This window comes from Martes martes (genome assembly GCF_963455335.1).
Source record: "Martes martes genome assembly, chromosome: 7".
NCBI classification, from domain to species: Eukaryota; Metazoa; Chordata; class Mammalia; order Carnivora; family Mustelidae; genus Martes; species Martes martes.
Window position 1 is genome coordinate 69,409,961 of NC_137894.1, and position 16,500 is coordinate 69,426,460.

At 38.7% G+C, this 16,500-nt stretch overlaps 1 protein-coding gene across 8 annotated transcripts in view; it reads right to left on the reverse strand.

Annotated features, from left to right (window-relative positions):
• The window catches only part of DMXL2 (Dmx like 2), a gene marked incomplete at both ends in the record, with an annotated part of 156,026 nt that extends 139,608 nt beyond the window's left edge, over positions 1–16,418 (reverse strand). For all 8 annotated transcript variants that reach the window (XM_080809428.1, XM_080809427.1, XM_080809424.1 and 5 more), the window contains one exon: positions 16,332–16,418. In XM_080809428.1, the coding sequence (XP_080665554.1) occupies positions 16,332–16,418 (87 nt within the window). The remainder of the gene's footprint in view (positions 1–16,331) is intronic.
• Positions 16,419–16,500: the final 82 nt, after the last annotated feature.

A 16,500-nucleotide genomic window follows, 5' to 3' on the forward strand; every position in this document is an offset into this window, starting at 1 on the left:
ATGGGGAGTCTGCTTCTCCCTCTCCCCCCACCACTCATGCTCTCTCTCAAATAATGAATAAAATCCTTGAGAAAAAATAGATTAGGGGCGCCTGGGTGGCTCAGTGGGTTAAAGCCTCTGCCTTCGGCTCAGGTCATGATCTCAGTGTCCTGGGATCGAGCCCCGCATCGGGCTCTCTGCTTGGCCCAGAGCCTGCTTCCTCCCCTCTCTCTGCCTGCCTCTCTGCCTACTTGTCATCTCTGTCAAATAAATAAATAAAATCTTAAAAAAAAAAAGAAAAAGTAAATTAAAGACCTAAATGTGAGACTTGAAACCATTAAACACCTAAAAAGATAAGCATAATTTCCTTGACATTCACCTTAGCAACATTTTTTTAGATGTGTCTCCTAAGGCAAAGGAAACAAAAACAAAAACTATTGAGACCACATAAAAATAAAAAACTTTTGCACAGCAAAGGAAACAATCAACAAAACAAAAGACAACCTGCCAAACAGAAGAAAATATTTACAAACAATATATCTGAAAAGGTATTAATACCCAAAATAAATTAATACCCAATATATATAAAATATATATAAAACCAATAAGTTTTCTATATTGCCTTCTAAAATCTTTATTATTCTATATTTCACATCAACATCTATAATCTGCCTGGAGTTCTTCTTTGTATATGGAGTACATAGGGGCCAAGTTTTACTTCTTTCCTATATAGATAAGATGTCCCAGCACCACTGATCAAAGAAAAAAAAAATCAACTCTTCTGTACTACTCTACTATGTCATCCTTGACAAAAATCAAACATCAATAACCATGTAAGTCTGTTTCTGGTGCTCCATTTTATTACTTTGGGGTATCTGTTCTGAGGCTGCCACCACACTATCTTAATGGTCAAGACTTTTAAGTCTTGAGCTGGTCAAAGTAGTACTCTTATTTTAGTGTTAAGATTTCCTTATCTATTCCTAGCCCCAACTATTTCCATAAAATGTAGCATAATTCTCTCAAGTTTCACAGAATCCTCTTAACAATGCTGACTGGTAATATATTAAGGCTATGAATAAACTTGGAAAGAATTGATGTATTTACGATAGTGAATCTTGTAGTCCATAAATATGGAATTCATCTCCCTGAAGTTTTATTAATTTTTTTAAAGATTTTATTTATTTATTTGACAGATACACATCACAAGTAGGCAGAGAGGCAGACAGAGAGAGAGAGGAGGAAGCAGACTCCCTGCTGAGCAGAAAGCCTGATGTGGGGCTCGATCCCAGGACCCTGGAATCATGGCCCGAGTCGAAGGCAGAGGCTTTAACCCACTGAGCCACCCAGGTGCCCCTGAAGTTTTATTAATTTGACCACAAAAGTCTTCTACATGTTTCATTATACTTATTGCTAGGTCCCTGATATTTTTTAATGGTATGAAAAGCGGTATTCATAGTTCAAGTTCAAAGTAAGAAATGCAATAAATTATGTCTCTCCCACCGAATGCAGCCAGAAAACAGAATGCATGAAACTACCCTGTGAGGACTCTGAAAAGTAAATGATAGCAGGTGAATTAGGAAAAAATATCAAAATTTGAAGTCCACTGTACCAGAACAGTTTAAAGTCAGGATGAAACCAAGAAGCAAAAAAAAAAAAAAAAAAAAAAAAGAGCTCCAAAAGAACCATTTACTTTTGGCTGAAGAAGTAGGGTAAGAGACTTCGTTTTCAAAGAGAGGGATGAAGAATTCCCTATTTATCCTTCATTTTTCCTTTCTCCATTTTCTCACATCCCAGTCCCCACGCAATCCCACAGCTCCCATACGAGAAGCTATGATTCCAAGAGAGTGAGGTAAACCCCCACTGTTTTTCTTCTTTCCCTGTCCTAATGCTACTTGGCACTGAACACAGGTACATTCCCAGGAAGTACAGTGCAGAATAACTAGAGTCTCAACTTTGCAACAAAGAAACCAAAAAGGGGAGCCCCAAAAACCAGAAAGTACCAGGGAAATCACAGAAAGAGAAGAGCTCAGAAGAACGAGCCTATAAACTTTGTTTATAAACTCCTGGGCTCATTCCCAGGCAACAAATGCATGGGTCATACCTTGTAAACAAAAGAGCAAAAACCTGAAGAACTGAACTACAGGAGAGGCCACTGACCAAGTCCTTTACTGGCCACTAGGTGGAACATACACTGGGTATATTTAACTAGGACTGCAAAGGCTTTAAAAATGGAACTGACATTGAAACCCACAGAAGGCTGGTCAGAATTTTCCGCCTGAATCCAAACAGGCAGACTGCCTGCTAAAACCAAAAAAAAAAAAAAAAAAAAAAAAAAAAATCAACATTCTCTATAGGATTTACACAAGATCCAAAGTTTCATAACATAATTCTTTTAAAAGTCCAAGTTACAATCCAAAATTATTCAGCAATACAAAGAACTAAGAAAATCTCGAACACCTGGGTATCTCAGTCAGTTAAGCATCCAACTCTTGATTTCGGCTCAGGTCATGATCTCAGGGTTATGAGATCAAGCCCTGCATCCGGCTCCACGACGGGCATTCAGCCTGCTTAACATTCTCTCTCTCCCTCTCCCTCAGTCCCCCACCACACTCATACACTCTCTAAAAACAAACAAACAAAAAAACCCCCAACTCACAATGGAAAAAAACAATCAACAGACCCATATGTTGACATTATCAGACAAAAACATGAAAGTGGCCAAAATAAAAATGCTCAAAGAGATACAGGTCAACACTCTCAAATCAGTAATCTAAGCTTCCATCCTAATCAATCAGAAAAGGAAAGCAAAACAAATTCAAAGCATGCAGAAGGCAGGAAATAATAAAGAGCAGAAATCAATGAAATTGACAACAGAAAAATCATAGAAAATATGAATGAATCAAAATCTGATTATTTGAAAAAGAACAATAAAACATATAAATCTCTAGAAGGACAAAGAAAAAGAGAGAAGAAACAAATATGACAAAGAAATGGATGAAAAAGACTAATTCCTCTAGAACCAGAAACTATAAAAACACACCTAAGATGAAATATATCACCTGAAAAGTCCTTTAACTATTAAATCAAATGTGTCGTTCCAAACCTCCTGAAAAGAAAACTCCAAGCCCAGATGTTTCACTGGAAAAATTCTCCTAACATTTAAAGAATAAATGACATGAACTCTACATGACCTCTGGCAGAAAACAGAAAAGGAATACCTCTAAACTCATTTTATAAAACCAGCATTACAATGATACCAAAAACAAACAAACAAACAAATAACGCAAAGAAAAAAAAAAACTATAGGGGCGTCTGGCTCAGTGGGTTGAGCGTCTGCCTTCAGCTCAGGTCATGATCTTGGGGTCCTGGGATCAATCCCTGCATCAGGCTCCCTGCTCATCAGAGTCCACTACTCCTTCTCCCTCTGCTTCCCACTTGTGCGTTCACTCTCTTTCTCTCAAATAAATAAAATCTTTAAAAAAAAAAACACTATAGATCAACATCCGTAATAAACATAATGCAAAAAACCTCAATAAAATACTAGCAAACTAAATCTAACCATACATAAAAAAAGGATAATATACCGGTAATACAAAGCTAATTCAATTTGCAAAAGTCAATTGATGTAATCCACCACATTAACAGTCTAAAGAAGAAAAACCACATGACCATATTAATCAGTGAAGAAAATAACATCTGACAATATTCAAGACCCCTCCATAATAAAAAAAAAATTTTCTTGGCAAAAAAACAAATAGAAGGAAACTTGCTCAAACTTATAAAGGACATCTACAAAAACAAACAAAACCTAGTACTAGTCAGTACAGTAAGTGCAATGAAGCAAATTAGACATGACTGAAATAGGATTAGCAAATGCATTAGAAGAAACTATCCAGAGTGCTGCAGAGGAAGATAAAAAGAAAATACAGAGGAAAGGATATTAGACACAAAAATAAAGTGATAAGGTCCAATATGTTTAGTCTCATAAGGTCAATGGGGTAGAGGCAATTTTTGAGGAGATATTAGCTGAAATTTTTCCATATCTGATAAAATACATCAATTCACAGACTCAAAAATCTCAAAAGCCCCAAACAGAATTGAAAAAAAATATACACACAACTAGACACAACATAGTAAAACTTCAGAAAGACGAAGAAAAAAATCTTTAAAACTGCTAGAGAAAAAAATACAACTTTTAAAGAAGCAGTAGGCTGGTAACTGACTTCTCAACAGAAACAGTAAGAGGCCACCTTTAAGGTGGTGAAAAGAAAATACTGTCATAATCTACCTAGCAAAAGTATCTCTCAAGAACAAAACAAAACAGACATTTTCATTCAAAAAAAAAAAAAAATGACATTACAACACCAACAGATCCACACCAAAGGAAATTCTAAAGTTTCTCCAGGGAATGTGAAAGATGCAGGAAGGAATGAAGAGTAAGGTAATAATAAATACAGAGGTAAATGTAAATAACAACTGACTATATCAAATAATAATAAAGTCTTACAGAATTTATAAACATGAATAGACTTATCACAGGAGGACAGATTACAAGCAGGAAGAAAGTAAAAAACAATACAAAGAGTGCTTGTATTGTTTGAAGGACTATAAAGCCTCAGCCAACTTTGGCAAGTTAAATGGTAACTTAAGGATGCTATCGTAATTTCTAAGGTAAAAGCAGAGTATATAACTTCAGGAAAAATTTTACAGGGAAAAAATGGAATGAAAAAAAAATATTCGGGGCATCTCAGTGGCTCAGTTCATTTAGCATCTGCCTTCGGCTCAGGTCATGATCTCAGGGTCCCAGGATCAAACCCCACGTTGGGCTCCCCGCTCAGTGGGGAACTACCTCCATCCTCTCTCTCTGCCCTTCCCCTAGCTCATGCTCCTTTGTGTGTGTGTGTGTGTGTGTGTGTGTGTGTGTCTTGCACTCTTGCCCTCTCAGATAAATAAAATCTTTAAAAAAAATAGCTTTGTAATAAGCAAATACAGTAAGTCTTAAGAATATGAAATTTACATTCTTATTCTGCATGTATTAGAAAGAAAGACTGAAATGAGCTAAACATTTATCTCAATAAGTTAGGGAGAAAATAGCAAAATAAATCCAAATAATGTAGAAAGAAGGAAATAATTTAAAAATAAGAATTGGGGCGCCTGGGTGGCTCAATGGGTTAAAGCCTCTGCCTTCAGCTCGGGTCATGATCTCAGGGTCCTGGGATCGAGCCCCACATCGGGCTCTCCGCTCAGAAGGGAGCCTGCTTCCCCCTCTCTCTCTGCCTGCCTCTCTGCCTGCTTGTGATCTCTGTCAAATAAATAAAAAAATTTTTTAAAAAAAATTCAAAATAAGAATTAATGAAATAGATAATATGTAATAAAACTAGTAAATGTAGAAGTAGTTTATTTTAAAAGAATAAATTTTAAAAGTGAATAAATTTCCATTAAAGAAGAAGAGAAGGAACAAATAATAAATGGCAGTAAGAAGAAAAGAAGCAATATACCAGATGCTGGAGACCTTAAAAAGATAGTTAAGAGGTTGCTGCAAACAATTTTATACAAAAAATTTGAAAATCTACACAAGGAATAAATCCTTGGAAAAATAACGATCTAAAACTTATTCTGGAAAAAAAGGACAGATAAACATTCTCACATGAGGTCTAGGTCCAATTTACCAAAATGTTAGGAGGGGTTATCTCTGGATTATACCATTACAAATGATTTTATCTTTCTCCTGTATTGTTCAAATAATCTACAAGGCCATATGAATGAACACGGGTTCCAGTATTAATTCTGCCTTAGATCTAGCTGTGTCTTTGATTAAATCCTTTAATTCTCAGATCTAAAATTCTTGTACTACATCAAACTGTGAAATATTTCACGTACCAATTTAACATACAAGATTGACATTAATACCACCATTTCAAAAAGAAAAAAAACGGTGTTTTTTTTTCCTATATACCAACCACATACAACTGACACTATTAAATACTGCCAGAAAGAAAGGCTACAGCTCAGTTTCTCTATAACTAAAGTCAGCACTTTGGTAGATGACCCCCAGTTTAACTAGTTTATATCTTAAAACAACATACACCAACTCCTCTTATATAGCAGTGCACATTTATATAACTGGTTGACCTTACAGGGCAGGCACAATGCCTATGTCCTCAAATATTTTTTGAGTAAAGGATAACCATGAAGTTATGCTAATCTACTGGGGAATGGAAACTTCCCTTACTTTCCTTTTTATTTTCTATTATTTCAACTTCATCTGAATTATGAGTTCTTTATAATGCAATTATTACATTAATGATTTTTTAAAACAAAAAAATTGTGTTCTTTTATGGTTTTTGTTTGCTTTTTTGTTTTTAATGGCCAAATTGGGCTTTTGATTTTTATCTAAATTTTATAAAATTTTTCCAGCATAAAATTATGCTACCCATATTTGAATGCTCCATTTGTCTACATATTGGAATATTATTCAAATGACTTTCTAAAGAGAATCTTGCTTCTACCCAATACTCCTTTGGCTGAGTTTAGCACCACCAAGTAGGGCAGCCACCTCTACAATGTCTTTGCAGGCTCCCCAGTTTTCAACTCCAGGCCTGGCTCAACTGATTGTTAACACATGCAACTCTTAAAATGCAGAATCAACACACTCCAAGGATTAGGCTAATTTCCAATTTTTTTATGTAATGAGGTCTTCTAAGAGCATAATTAAGGAAAAAGGGAGAACTGCTTGATAAGCACTGTCAATTCTTTCAATACATATTATACATCCTTAGATTAAACCAGACCAGAGACATCTGTGTGGCTCAGTCAGTTAAGTGTCTGCCTCTGGCTCAGATCATGATCTAAGAGTCCTGGGATGGAGTCCCCCATCAGGTTCCTTGCTCAGCAGGGAGCTTGGTTCTCCCCCTGCTTGTATGCTCACTCTGACAAATAAATAAATAAACTCTTTTTAAATAAATAAATAAACAAGCAAACAAACCAGACCAGCAAAGCTTTGCACCTGGATAGTAATTATCAGCTCTCCCTGCTCCCATCCTATAAAATGCCATCGAGCTAAATAAAAAGATACTATAAAAAACAGTATTATAAGGGTGCCTGGGTGACTCAGTCAGTTAAGTACCTGCCTTCTGTTTGGGTCATGATCCCGGGGTCCTGTGATTGAGCCCCTGGGATTGAGCGTCAGGCTCTTCTCCCGCTCCCTCTGCTGCACACCCTGCTTGTGCTCGCTCCTGCTCTCTCTGTCAAATAAATAAAATCTTTAGGAAAAAACACTGTTATAAAAGTGGTCACTATGGGGGCGCCTGGGTGGCTCAGTGGGTTAAGCCTCTGCCTTCAGCTCAGGTCATGATCTCAGGGTCCTGAGATCGAGCCCCGCATCGGGCTCTCTGCTCAGCAGGGAGCCTGCTTCCTCCTCTCTCTCTGCCTGCCTCTCTGACTACTTGTGATCTCTCTGTCAAATAAATAAAATTAAAATCTTAAAAAAAAAAAAAGTGGTCACTATGTTTACTATAAATATGTTCTGTATTACACTAATAAGTGCCCTTTCCATACACTATTGTACTGGGTACTTCTTGCACCCAATAAATTTTTGTTCTAGGTGCTAAAGAAATAAAACTAAAGGGCATTTAAGGCACTCAGGTATTTTCTCTGAGTGAAAAAAAGAAGCCATTTAAAAGTTTTAAACATGGAACTAACAAGATTTGATTATATTTTAACAGGATCATTCTGACTACTACTGAGAATAAACTGAAGGAAGATAAGGCTGGAGGCAAACAAGACAGGAAGACCTGTTAAGAACCTACTGCCATAATCCTAGAGATGATGGTGTCTTGGATCAGGGTGGTAGCAGTACAGATAAGAAATGGTCAGATTCTGGGGCACCTGGGTGGCTCAGCGGGTTAAGCGGCTGCCTTTGGCTCAGGTCATGATCCCAGGGTTCTGGGATCAAGTCCCGCATCGGGCTCCCTGGTCAGTGGAGAGCCTGCTTCTCCCTCTCCCTCTGCCTGCTGCTCTGCCTACTTGTGCTCTCTCCCTGTCAAATAAACATATGAAATCTAAAAAAAAAAAAAAAAAAAAAAAAAAAGAAAGAAATGGTGAGATTGTGGATGCATCTTGAATGTATAGCCAACATAATTTGCCAATATTAGATATGAGGTGTAAATGAAAGAAAGGAGTGAAAGATTCCAAGTGAACTGAAAAGAAAAAAAAGAGAAGTAGCCATTTACTGATTTAGGGAAGGCTGGAGAAGGAGAATGTTATGAGGACAGGGATTCTGAGATAGCTATTAGATATTCAAGAGGGAGATGACAAAGTCATAGCTAGATATAGATGTTTGGAATCAGGCTGAGAGGGAGCAGGTAAAACTAGAGGAAATCCAAGAGAGCTGTTGAAGAAAGTATTTCAATAAGAAAGAAAAAGCAGGGCACGTGGGTGGCTCAGTGGGTTAAGCCTCTGCCTTCGGCTCAGGTCATGATATCAGGGTCCTGGGATTGAGGCCCACATCAGGCTCTCTGCTCAGCAGGGAGCCTGCTTCCCCCCTCTCTGTCTCTGACTCCCTCTCTGCCTACTTGTGACCTCTCCCTCTCTGTCAAATAAATAAATAAAAATCTAAAAAAAAAAAAAAAAGAAAGAAAGAAAAAGCAATTTTACGGGAGAGAAAAATAGAAACTGCTAACACAATGCCCTTGAGTAGATAAAAGATAGGAACTAGGGTATCAATCAAGATTTCTCAAAACTTCTGGGGCGCCTGGGTGGCTCAGTGGGTTAAAGCCTCTGCCTTGGCTCGGGTCATGATCTCAGGGTCCTGGGATCGAGCCCCGCGTCGGGCTCTCTGCTCCGTGGAGAGCCTGCTTTCTCCTCTCTCTCTGCCTGCCTCTCTGCCTACTTGTGATCTCTGTCTGTCAAATAAATAAGTAAAATCTTAAAAAAAAAAAAAAAAAGATTTCTCAAAACTTCCACAGTATTGACATGGGGGGGAGGGGGCTGTCCTTTGCATTGTATGACATTTATCAGGATCTGTAGCCTTTCTGCCGTAGATGCCTGTCCGCCCCCAACAACCCTGTCACAACAATCAAAAATGTCTCCAGATATGTCTCCAAGTATCCCCTAGAGAGCAAAATCACTCCCAGTTTAAAACCACAAGAATAAATGGACGAAATGGCCTTTGCTGGAAATACTGACAATTCATGTACATTAAAGGCATGAAAGAAGATGCAATGGGCAGAGTACAGTATAATTTGAGTATCTCCCTCTGATTAGATCCTCGTTAAGTATACACACAGTCAAGGCCAGAGAAAACAAGGAATTGCTAACATATCACAAAACTGAAGTCATTACTCCAAGGAAAATGTTAGTATTTTGTTCTTGAACTACAACTAACATATAAGATATGTCTATCTTTGAATTGAATCTAAGCCAAAACTTCTATGTGTTTTTGGGTCCATCCACGCCCCCTTCCATAATGCCTACATAGTCTCAAGCTTCCTGGGTCTCTCTTAAAATCACAGGATGAAAACACAATGACTTAGCACAAATTAAATTAAATGTACTAGGGGCGCCTGGCTGGCTCAGACAGTAGAGCACGCAACTCTTGATCTTGGGGTCTTGAGTTCAAGCCCCATGTTAGGTATGGAGCCTAATTTAAATTAAAAATTAATTAATTAAATGTTACTATTTCTGAGAAGCCTCACTTTTTAGAGGGGGCAGCCCTAATGGGACATCTTCAATGACAATCTAAGAGGATATTATTTATGGGTCTCAAATCATTCCACCAAATTACCATGTAGTATTTAAAGAAGTCTCACTCTATCCACTGACACTTTTGTACCTACTGACTTCTCTACCAGAGAGACATAAGATAACCATCTTATTCTCCAGGTGCTTAGAATGGGAGGAGAGGGGGGTACTGAACAAGCCCTTAGCAATCATGAAATGAGAAGGTTTGAGAATAGAAAAGCCCAGGCAACTGGGTTCACATATATACATCAAGTTCCAGGATAACAGGAGCTATGTCTAAGAGAAAGAAAATACAGTCATAACACCTGTGTAAGTTGCACTTGCTTCCTCAATAACCGGTTCTATATCCTGTTACATAATGAATTACAGTTTCAGAGCAAATATATAAAAGGACTCTATAAATTTAAGAAGACTGAAAACCCTAAAATTTCTATTAAAATATTTGGCTTCCAAACTTGTTTTAAAAATTAACCCACAAGCCTGAAGAGCCTTATTAAATGTGAATTACAGATATTTTCTATCATTATCCCCTTTTAAATACTGCTTTGCTTTCTATCATAGTAGGAAATTAAATTGCTCAGGCATGACTTGTTTTTCCACTGTGCCATTGCGGTTGTAACCCAACACCCTGTGCTCTTTTTGATAATTAAATACTCAGACTCCGATTTGTTCTAAAAACTTCCCAAGACCCAAGGTAAGATACTGATTGTAATTCCTAAAGTCATCTTTTAAATATCCCAAATCCTAAGAACATAAAGCAAAGGAGTAAGTATATCTAGAGCCTGGAAAGCCTCAACACAACCACAATGGCCCCATCTTCCACTTCATACTGTACTGTGATGGTCCCAGGCTACTACCACCTACCATATGCTGAAGATACAATCATGAATACATGCCACCTTCTCAACCGTGGGCCCAAAGAAGACACACAACTTCATAAACATTCTGCATGGCGTCTTCTCTGAGCCAGAAGAGAGGTCAAACTCCCTAAGTGTAAAGTCAGATAAAAATCCTATACATATCAGTGGAGGGGCAATATACAACAGACTCCAGAGCTATTACTTTACCACAATCACTGTATGTTTCCAGTCCATTTTCCCTATTGCCTCTTGGAAATCTCTAGAGAACTCCATATAATGTTCATTTAAGGTCTAAATGCTTTAAAAGATCCTAAGTTAAGAACTTTGTGTTATAGATGAAAAACCTAAAAATAAGTTTGAGTTATCCAGGGTCATAGAAGTAGTTGGTCTCTAACTTCTCATCTCTAAGGAGGCATTATTTGAGACTTGTACCAGAGTTTCTGGGTAGCTTCTAAGAGTCTCACCTCTATAAGGCAGAAGGCTAACAATCTGTAAGTAAAAACTTACACAACCTCATATTTACCTACGGGCTCACACTAAACGAGAGCCCGCAAACTCTGAAGATGTCGATTTAGATAAACAAGAAGTTACTTTCCAGGAACAAACAAGCCAACTTCTCTTAGAAAACAACTCCATTCTAAATTCTTAACTATTGCTTTTTCCTTTACTATCAGCACAGGTTGTAATAGCTGTATGAGTTGTTTTGTGCACTGATAACCGACAAGCACAGAAGCATTTTTCTGTCCAACTTCCCGTTCTCCTGTCCAAATGTGATCTCTTATTCTTGAATTCCCACAAAGAATATGAGTGCCTCACAACACCACACAGCCAGTGGGCTATGGTTAGGTACATGTCTTAACTCTCCAGGGAGATTACCAGGTTCCTATACTTCTTTAATAAGTTCCCTAAGATCAGTATTATGTGTTTTTGTTCTTCTGTTGTTACCACTGTTGTTCATCTCCACAGAGCCTGACACACCTATGTGCTCAAGAAACCTGTGCTAAATGTATAAACAGGTTGATCATTTCAAAGTTTGATGTTGCCCTAATTCTAGGACTGGAATGTTATTATACCACAGTAGAATTAAAATGTATCTAAATTCCAGAAAAAGAGGTCATATAACAGTAACTTCTAACTTTTAAATGAATGTTTTTTCATTCGTTACTACCCTTCTGGTGATGCTCTAAGGAAAAAAAAATAAAAGTTAGGAAATGCCAGAACACATTTTCCTAAAAAGTTATGGGTTGCAAATTATATTTTTCAGCATTCTGTTAGTGTTTTCTTATTTAATAAGGAAGTCTTGTGTTTTTTTTTATTGCTTTGTGAAGGAACAATTACCCAATAATTTGTCCTTTATATTACATTATTCCTTGGCTTTTGTTGTTCTTGCCACTCAGAAAGGCCTAATACCTGTCTTTACAACTGTCAATCTTACGTGAAATCTTTTATCTTCCCAATTATATGTGATCTCTTTCATCTGCCTTACATCATAGCTATGCACATCATTTTTAATCTCTACCAGTAGGTGATAAACCGAGTGGTAATGACTAATTTTTGTAAACTTTAATAAATGTGTTGAATTCCTATCAGACTGGAATAACATCAACTGCCCTTATACATCTGAAAATACAGTCTGTACCCCTTAAGGCCAAAATGTGAAAAAAATTAATTATATTAATTGTATTAATAAGGTACTATCATTATTTTAATTGATATTTTAATACTTACAGAAATTTTTTTAATACTAAAGACTATTTTTCAGGAAAGCAATAAAAACATAAATAAGGAAAATTTACACTATCTGTTACATTAAGTCTTAAAACATTCACTTATAGATAAGAAGTAGTTGGGAATATCTCAATGGCAAAATGAAGTACAACAAAGCTCATACATAGTTAAAAAAAAAAATCAGCTCCTTGGCCTATCTGGGTCCTGATCTATTACAGGATAACAGTATCCCCATAACTTAGCTAACACACTGAAAAGAATAGAATGATCAAAAGGTGATATATACAACCACGTTTATAACATCACAATTGTTTTTAAAAACCACTACGTGCCCAAATGGAAGTGAAAACCATCATAGCATGTGTTAGCACTATAGATACACACCACTGGGACTGTCCACTACAAACTGTACCATCATGACAACATAGCACCGACTGGGACGCGGTGACATAAGCAGTCATTCAGAAGCCAGATGATCACACCACCCACTACCTACCACGCACAGTGGAATATATATAACACACTGTTTTTCAATTACGATATCATAAACGCTTCAAATTCCTTTAAGAATAGTTCCTTCTTAAAAAAACTTAAAATTATAGACTCTGAAATAAATGATCTACCCTATTTTGAAAAGATCCTCAGGTTATCATGAAAGATAGCATTAGCTAAAAACCACTGTCTGGCTGCAAGACAGTCAGTCTTTCTTACTACACTGGCCACATCTATGTCTTCCAAACACACGCACACACCCTCCAAAGCAAGCACTCTGGTAGGAAAAATACATACTACAGAGAATAGCCTACCAGATGTGAAGTCACAGGACCTCCATTCCAGTCCTGGCTGGTCCCTTTTTCAGTCATCTGACTCAGAACTAAAGTTTTTTATCTGATTGCTATACAAATCAAATGGCACGCTCTACGTAAAGGAGCTCTACTTTTGTGGGGTTTTTTATTTTTTCTGTATTACTGTAGGCATTCAAATAATTGTTAGCTGAGTCTAGAATACTTGAATACAGCTTGTTCTCATTTTTTTTAAGAGAATCTGTTCTTCTTCAAGTCCAAAAGGTCATTTCTAGTTCATGGCAAAATTATAACTGCATCAGTGCCCTCAAAACTAAAATATTAAAAGGAGATGGTGTGCAACAAGGGTCTGTAAATGCCAAAGGGCCAAAACAATCAGAATCATAGGCAAGAATCCTAAACCAAGTAAATTTTGAGTCATATTCGAGAAAATAAAAAAGCAAGAATTCTCGTGTTGCAACATGAACATGTAGGATATGGGGCACCTGGGTGGTTCCGTAGGTTAAACATCGGACTCCTGCTTTTGGCTCACATCATGATCTCAGGGTTGTGAGATGGAGCCCAAATACATCTGACTCCACACTCAGTGGGGAGTTTGCTTCTCTCCCCCTCTCTCTGCCCCTCCCCCAACTTGTTCTCTCTCTCTCTCTTAAATAAATCTTTTAAGATGTAGGATCAAGGGGCACCTGGGTGGCTCAGTGGGTTAAAGTCTCTGCCTTCATCTCGGGTTGTGATCCCAGAGTCCTGGGATCAAGCCCCGCATCGGGCTCTCTGCTCGGCAGGGAGCCTGCCTCTCCTCTCTCTGTGCCTGCCTCTCTGCCTACTTGTGATTTCTGTCAAATAAATAAATAAAAATCTAAAAAAAAAAAAGGATGTAGGATCGAGTAAAATGATCAGTAGGTCTATAGCAGAGGGGCTAAGATGAGGAGAACATATAATCAAATATAAAGTCAAAGATGGTAGAACATCTGACAAGTTTAAGTTTCATAACACATCCATTAGGAACAACTTAATAGTCCTGAGCCAAGAATGATATGGTGAAATGGTATTTGAGAAAAACTATCCCAGCAGCTGTGTGGAGGATAAACTGATCAGGGAGGAGTATAAGGGAAACCAGTTTAGAAGTGTTTATGTTAAGTAATACAATTTAGGTTCTACAATAAGGTGATAACTAAGATGATGAAAAGGGATAAATCTGGGACAGCTAGGTGGCTCAGTAGGTTAAGCATCCACCTTTGATTCAGGTCATGATCCCAGGGTCCCGGGTTGGAGTCCTGCATCAGGGCTCCTTGCTCAGTGGGGAACCTTTTTCTCCCTCTGCTTCTGCCCCTCCCCCTGCTTGTGCTCGAGTGTGCTCTCTCACTCTCTGACAAATGAATAAATAAAACCAAAAGAAAGAAATAAAACCAAAAGAAAGAAAGAGAGAGAGAGAAAGAGAGAAGGGATAAATCTCATACACACCGCAGAGAGTCAATTACCTTTGGTGATAGGTTGAATTAGGGAGGTGGTAAAAGACTTGAAAATGATTTCAAGGATCTGGTCATGGGTGGCCTACAGCATAACCACACCTGCGCAATGCTAACAGTTCTTGCACTAGCTTTTCCAGACTGCACTTGAACTTGTTTAGCTCTATTCAACATTCCCACAATGAGATACTGCTCCACTTTAGATGAAAACAAAAAACTACCACCACTATGATAGTGTGGAAATACCCCATAACCTAAGGTTCCAGACATCTTGATGCAGGAAGCCTACTCTTCCAAGCTAGAAAACTTCCTCCCCACCTACACAACTGGGGAAAGGGGAATTTCTTCTATGCCCCAAATTGTCTCTATACACTTGAAGTCCAAGCTTAACTCTGTATGGATTTTTAGGTCACATGGATGCAAAACACAAATGACACCACTGATAGGGTCATGTGTAACAATATAAGTCAGGCAAATTATATCCTTAAAGGTTCATTCTAAACTGAAACAAAGCCAAGTTGATTACATTTAAAAAATTAAAATCACCAAAAGGCAACCTTATGGGGTTATTTTTAATGTATCATAATGATAAATTCTGTTCCAGAATGCACTGTGCTACATAATGATTCTGCAGTTTTGCTGGAGGTTTTCTTATTTCTGCAGCTTTAAAAACATGCTGTTGGAAAGCAGACATCAAAGTGTCTTCCTTGTCTTAAAAGCATGCCATTATGCTATTTCCAGTTTTATCAAGTATAAGTTATCAATAACATTGTGTATTTAATCAAGATCTTATTGCTTACAGTGCCTTCGAAGGAGGACCCAGTATAAATTTAATACAGAAAAGGAACTCAGGTTGATCCATGGGAGTCTATCTATGGGTAGAAAGAAGCTCTAGGGCTTAGTTTGAATTAGCTATACCAACAACATCCATTCTCCAAAAGGACTGATCCGTCCAAGCTCATTCAGAAAACATGTCTTTTTCATGGAGATCTGAAAGGTTCTAACACGTTATTGTTTACACACACTTTACTCGCACAAACAACAGCAACAACAAAAAACACTTACAAAATTTTCGCATTGCCTTAGTTTAAAAAGAAATAAACCAGCCTACCTTGCAAACGGATTAAATATTACCTAGGAAGGATACCAAACTGATCTCGTGATAAATAGCTTTCCAGGCCACTGTCACTCTAACCCTTTCATTTAGATTTTTCGGGGGCAAAGAATGAAATTTTTTATTTCCTTGCTGGAATTAAGATTCTGCATTAGGAGATAAAGAAGGTCGGATCCTATCGGGTTTAAAGCCACAGGCTCCAGCGCTCCTCGCTGCCCTAACGCGGCGGGCAGGGGGAGCCAGGTGCAGCATTGCCTCCATGCTCCGAGACGAGACCAAGACTTCGCCTCCACGCCGAGAGCAGGTGCGAAACGGACGCTCAGGGTTTCGGCGACTGCAACCATCTTCCTCCACCGCAGACCCGAGGCCGCCCTAGGAGAGGAACCTTCTAGTCCAGTCATCCCCGGGGGCCCGTTTGCTGAGGGCGGACAGTGCGGTGGATTCCTAATCCTTTTCCCTGAAGGGTAATTTCCTACACCAGCCGCAGGACTCACAGTCCCACGCCCGCCCCCCGAAACTGAGCTGCAAAGGGGGCGCAGGTGGGGCCCACGAGCCCCTCACTGCCTCCCCGGAGAGGCGTGGGCCGGGAAGGGGATCTCGGCCCCGGGTCTCTCCCCCTTGAGCTCCCGACGCCGCTCACCGTGAAGGGGACATCCCCGACGCTGCCCACGGAGTAGCAGTTGTCTCCAGGGTTGACAGCCCCGGTGAGGACCTGATGCAGATGCATCTCCGGAGCCCGGACTGGCAAGGGACTGCGCGAGAGGAGCGACGAGCCCCGCGCCTGACCGAGAGAGCGCTTCTCCCTCCGC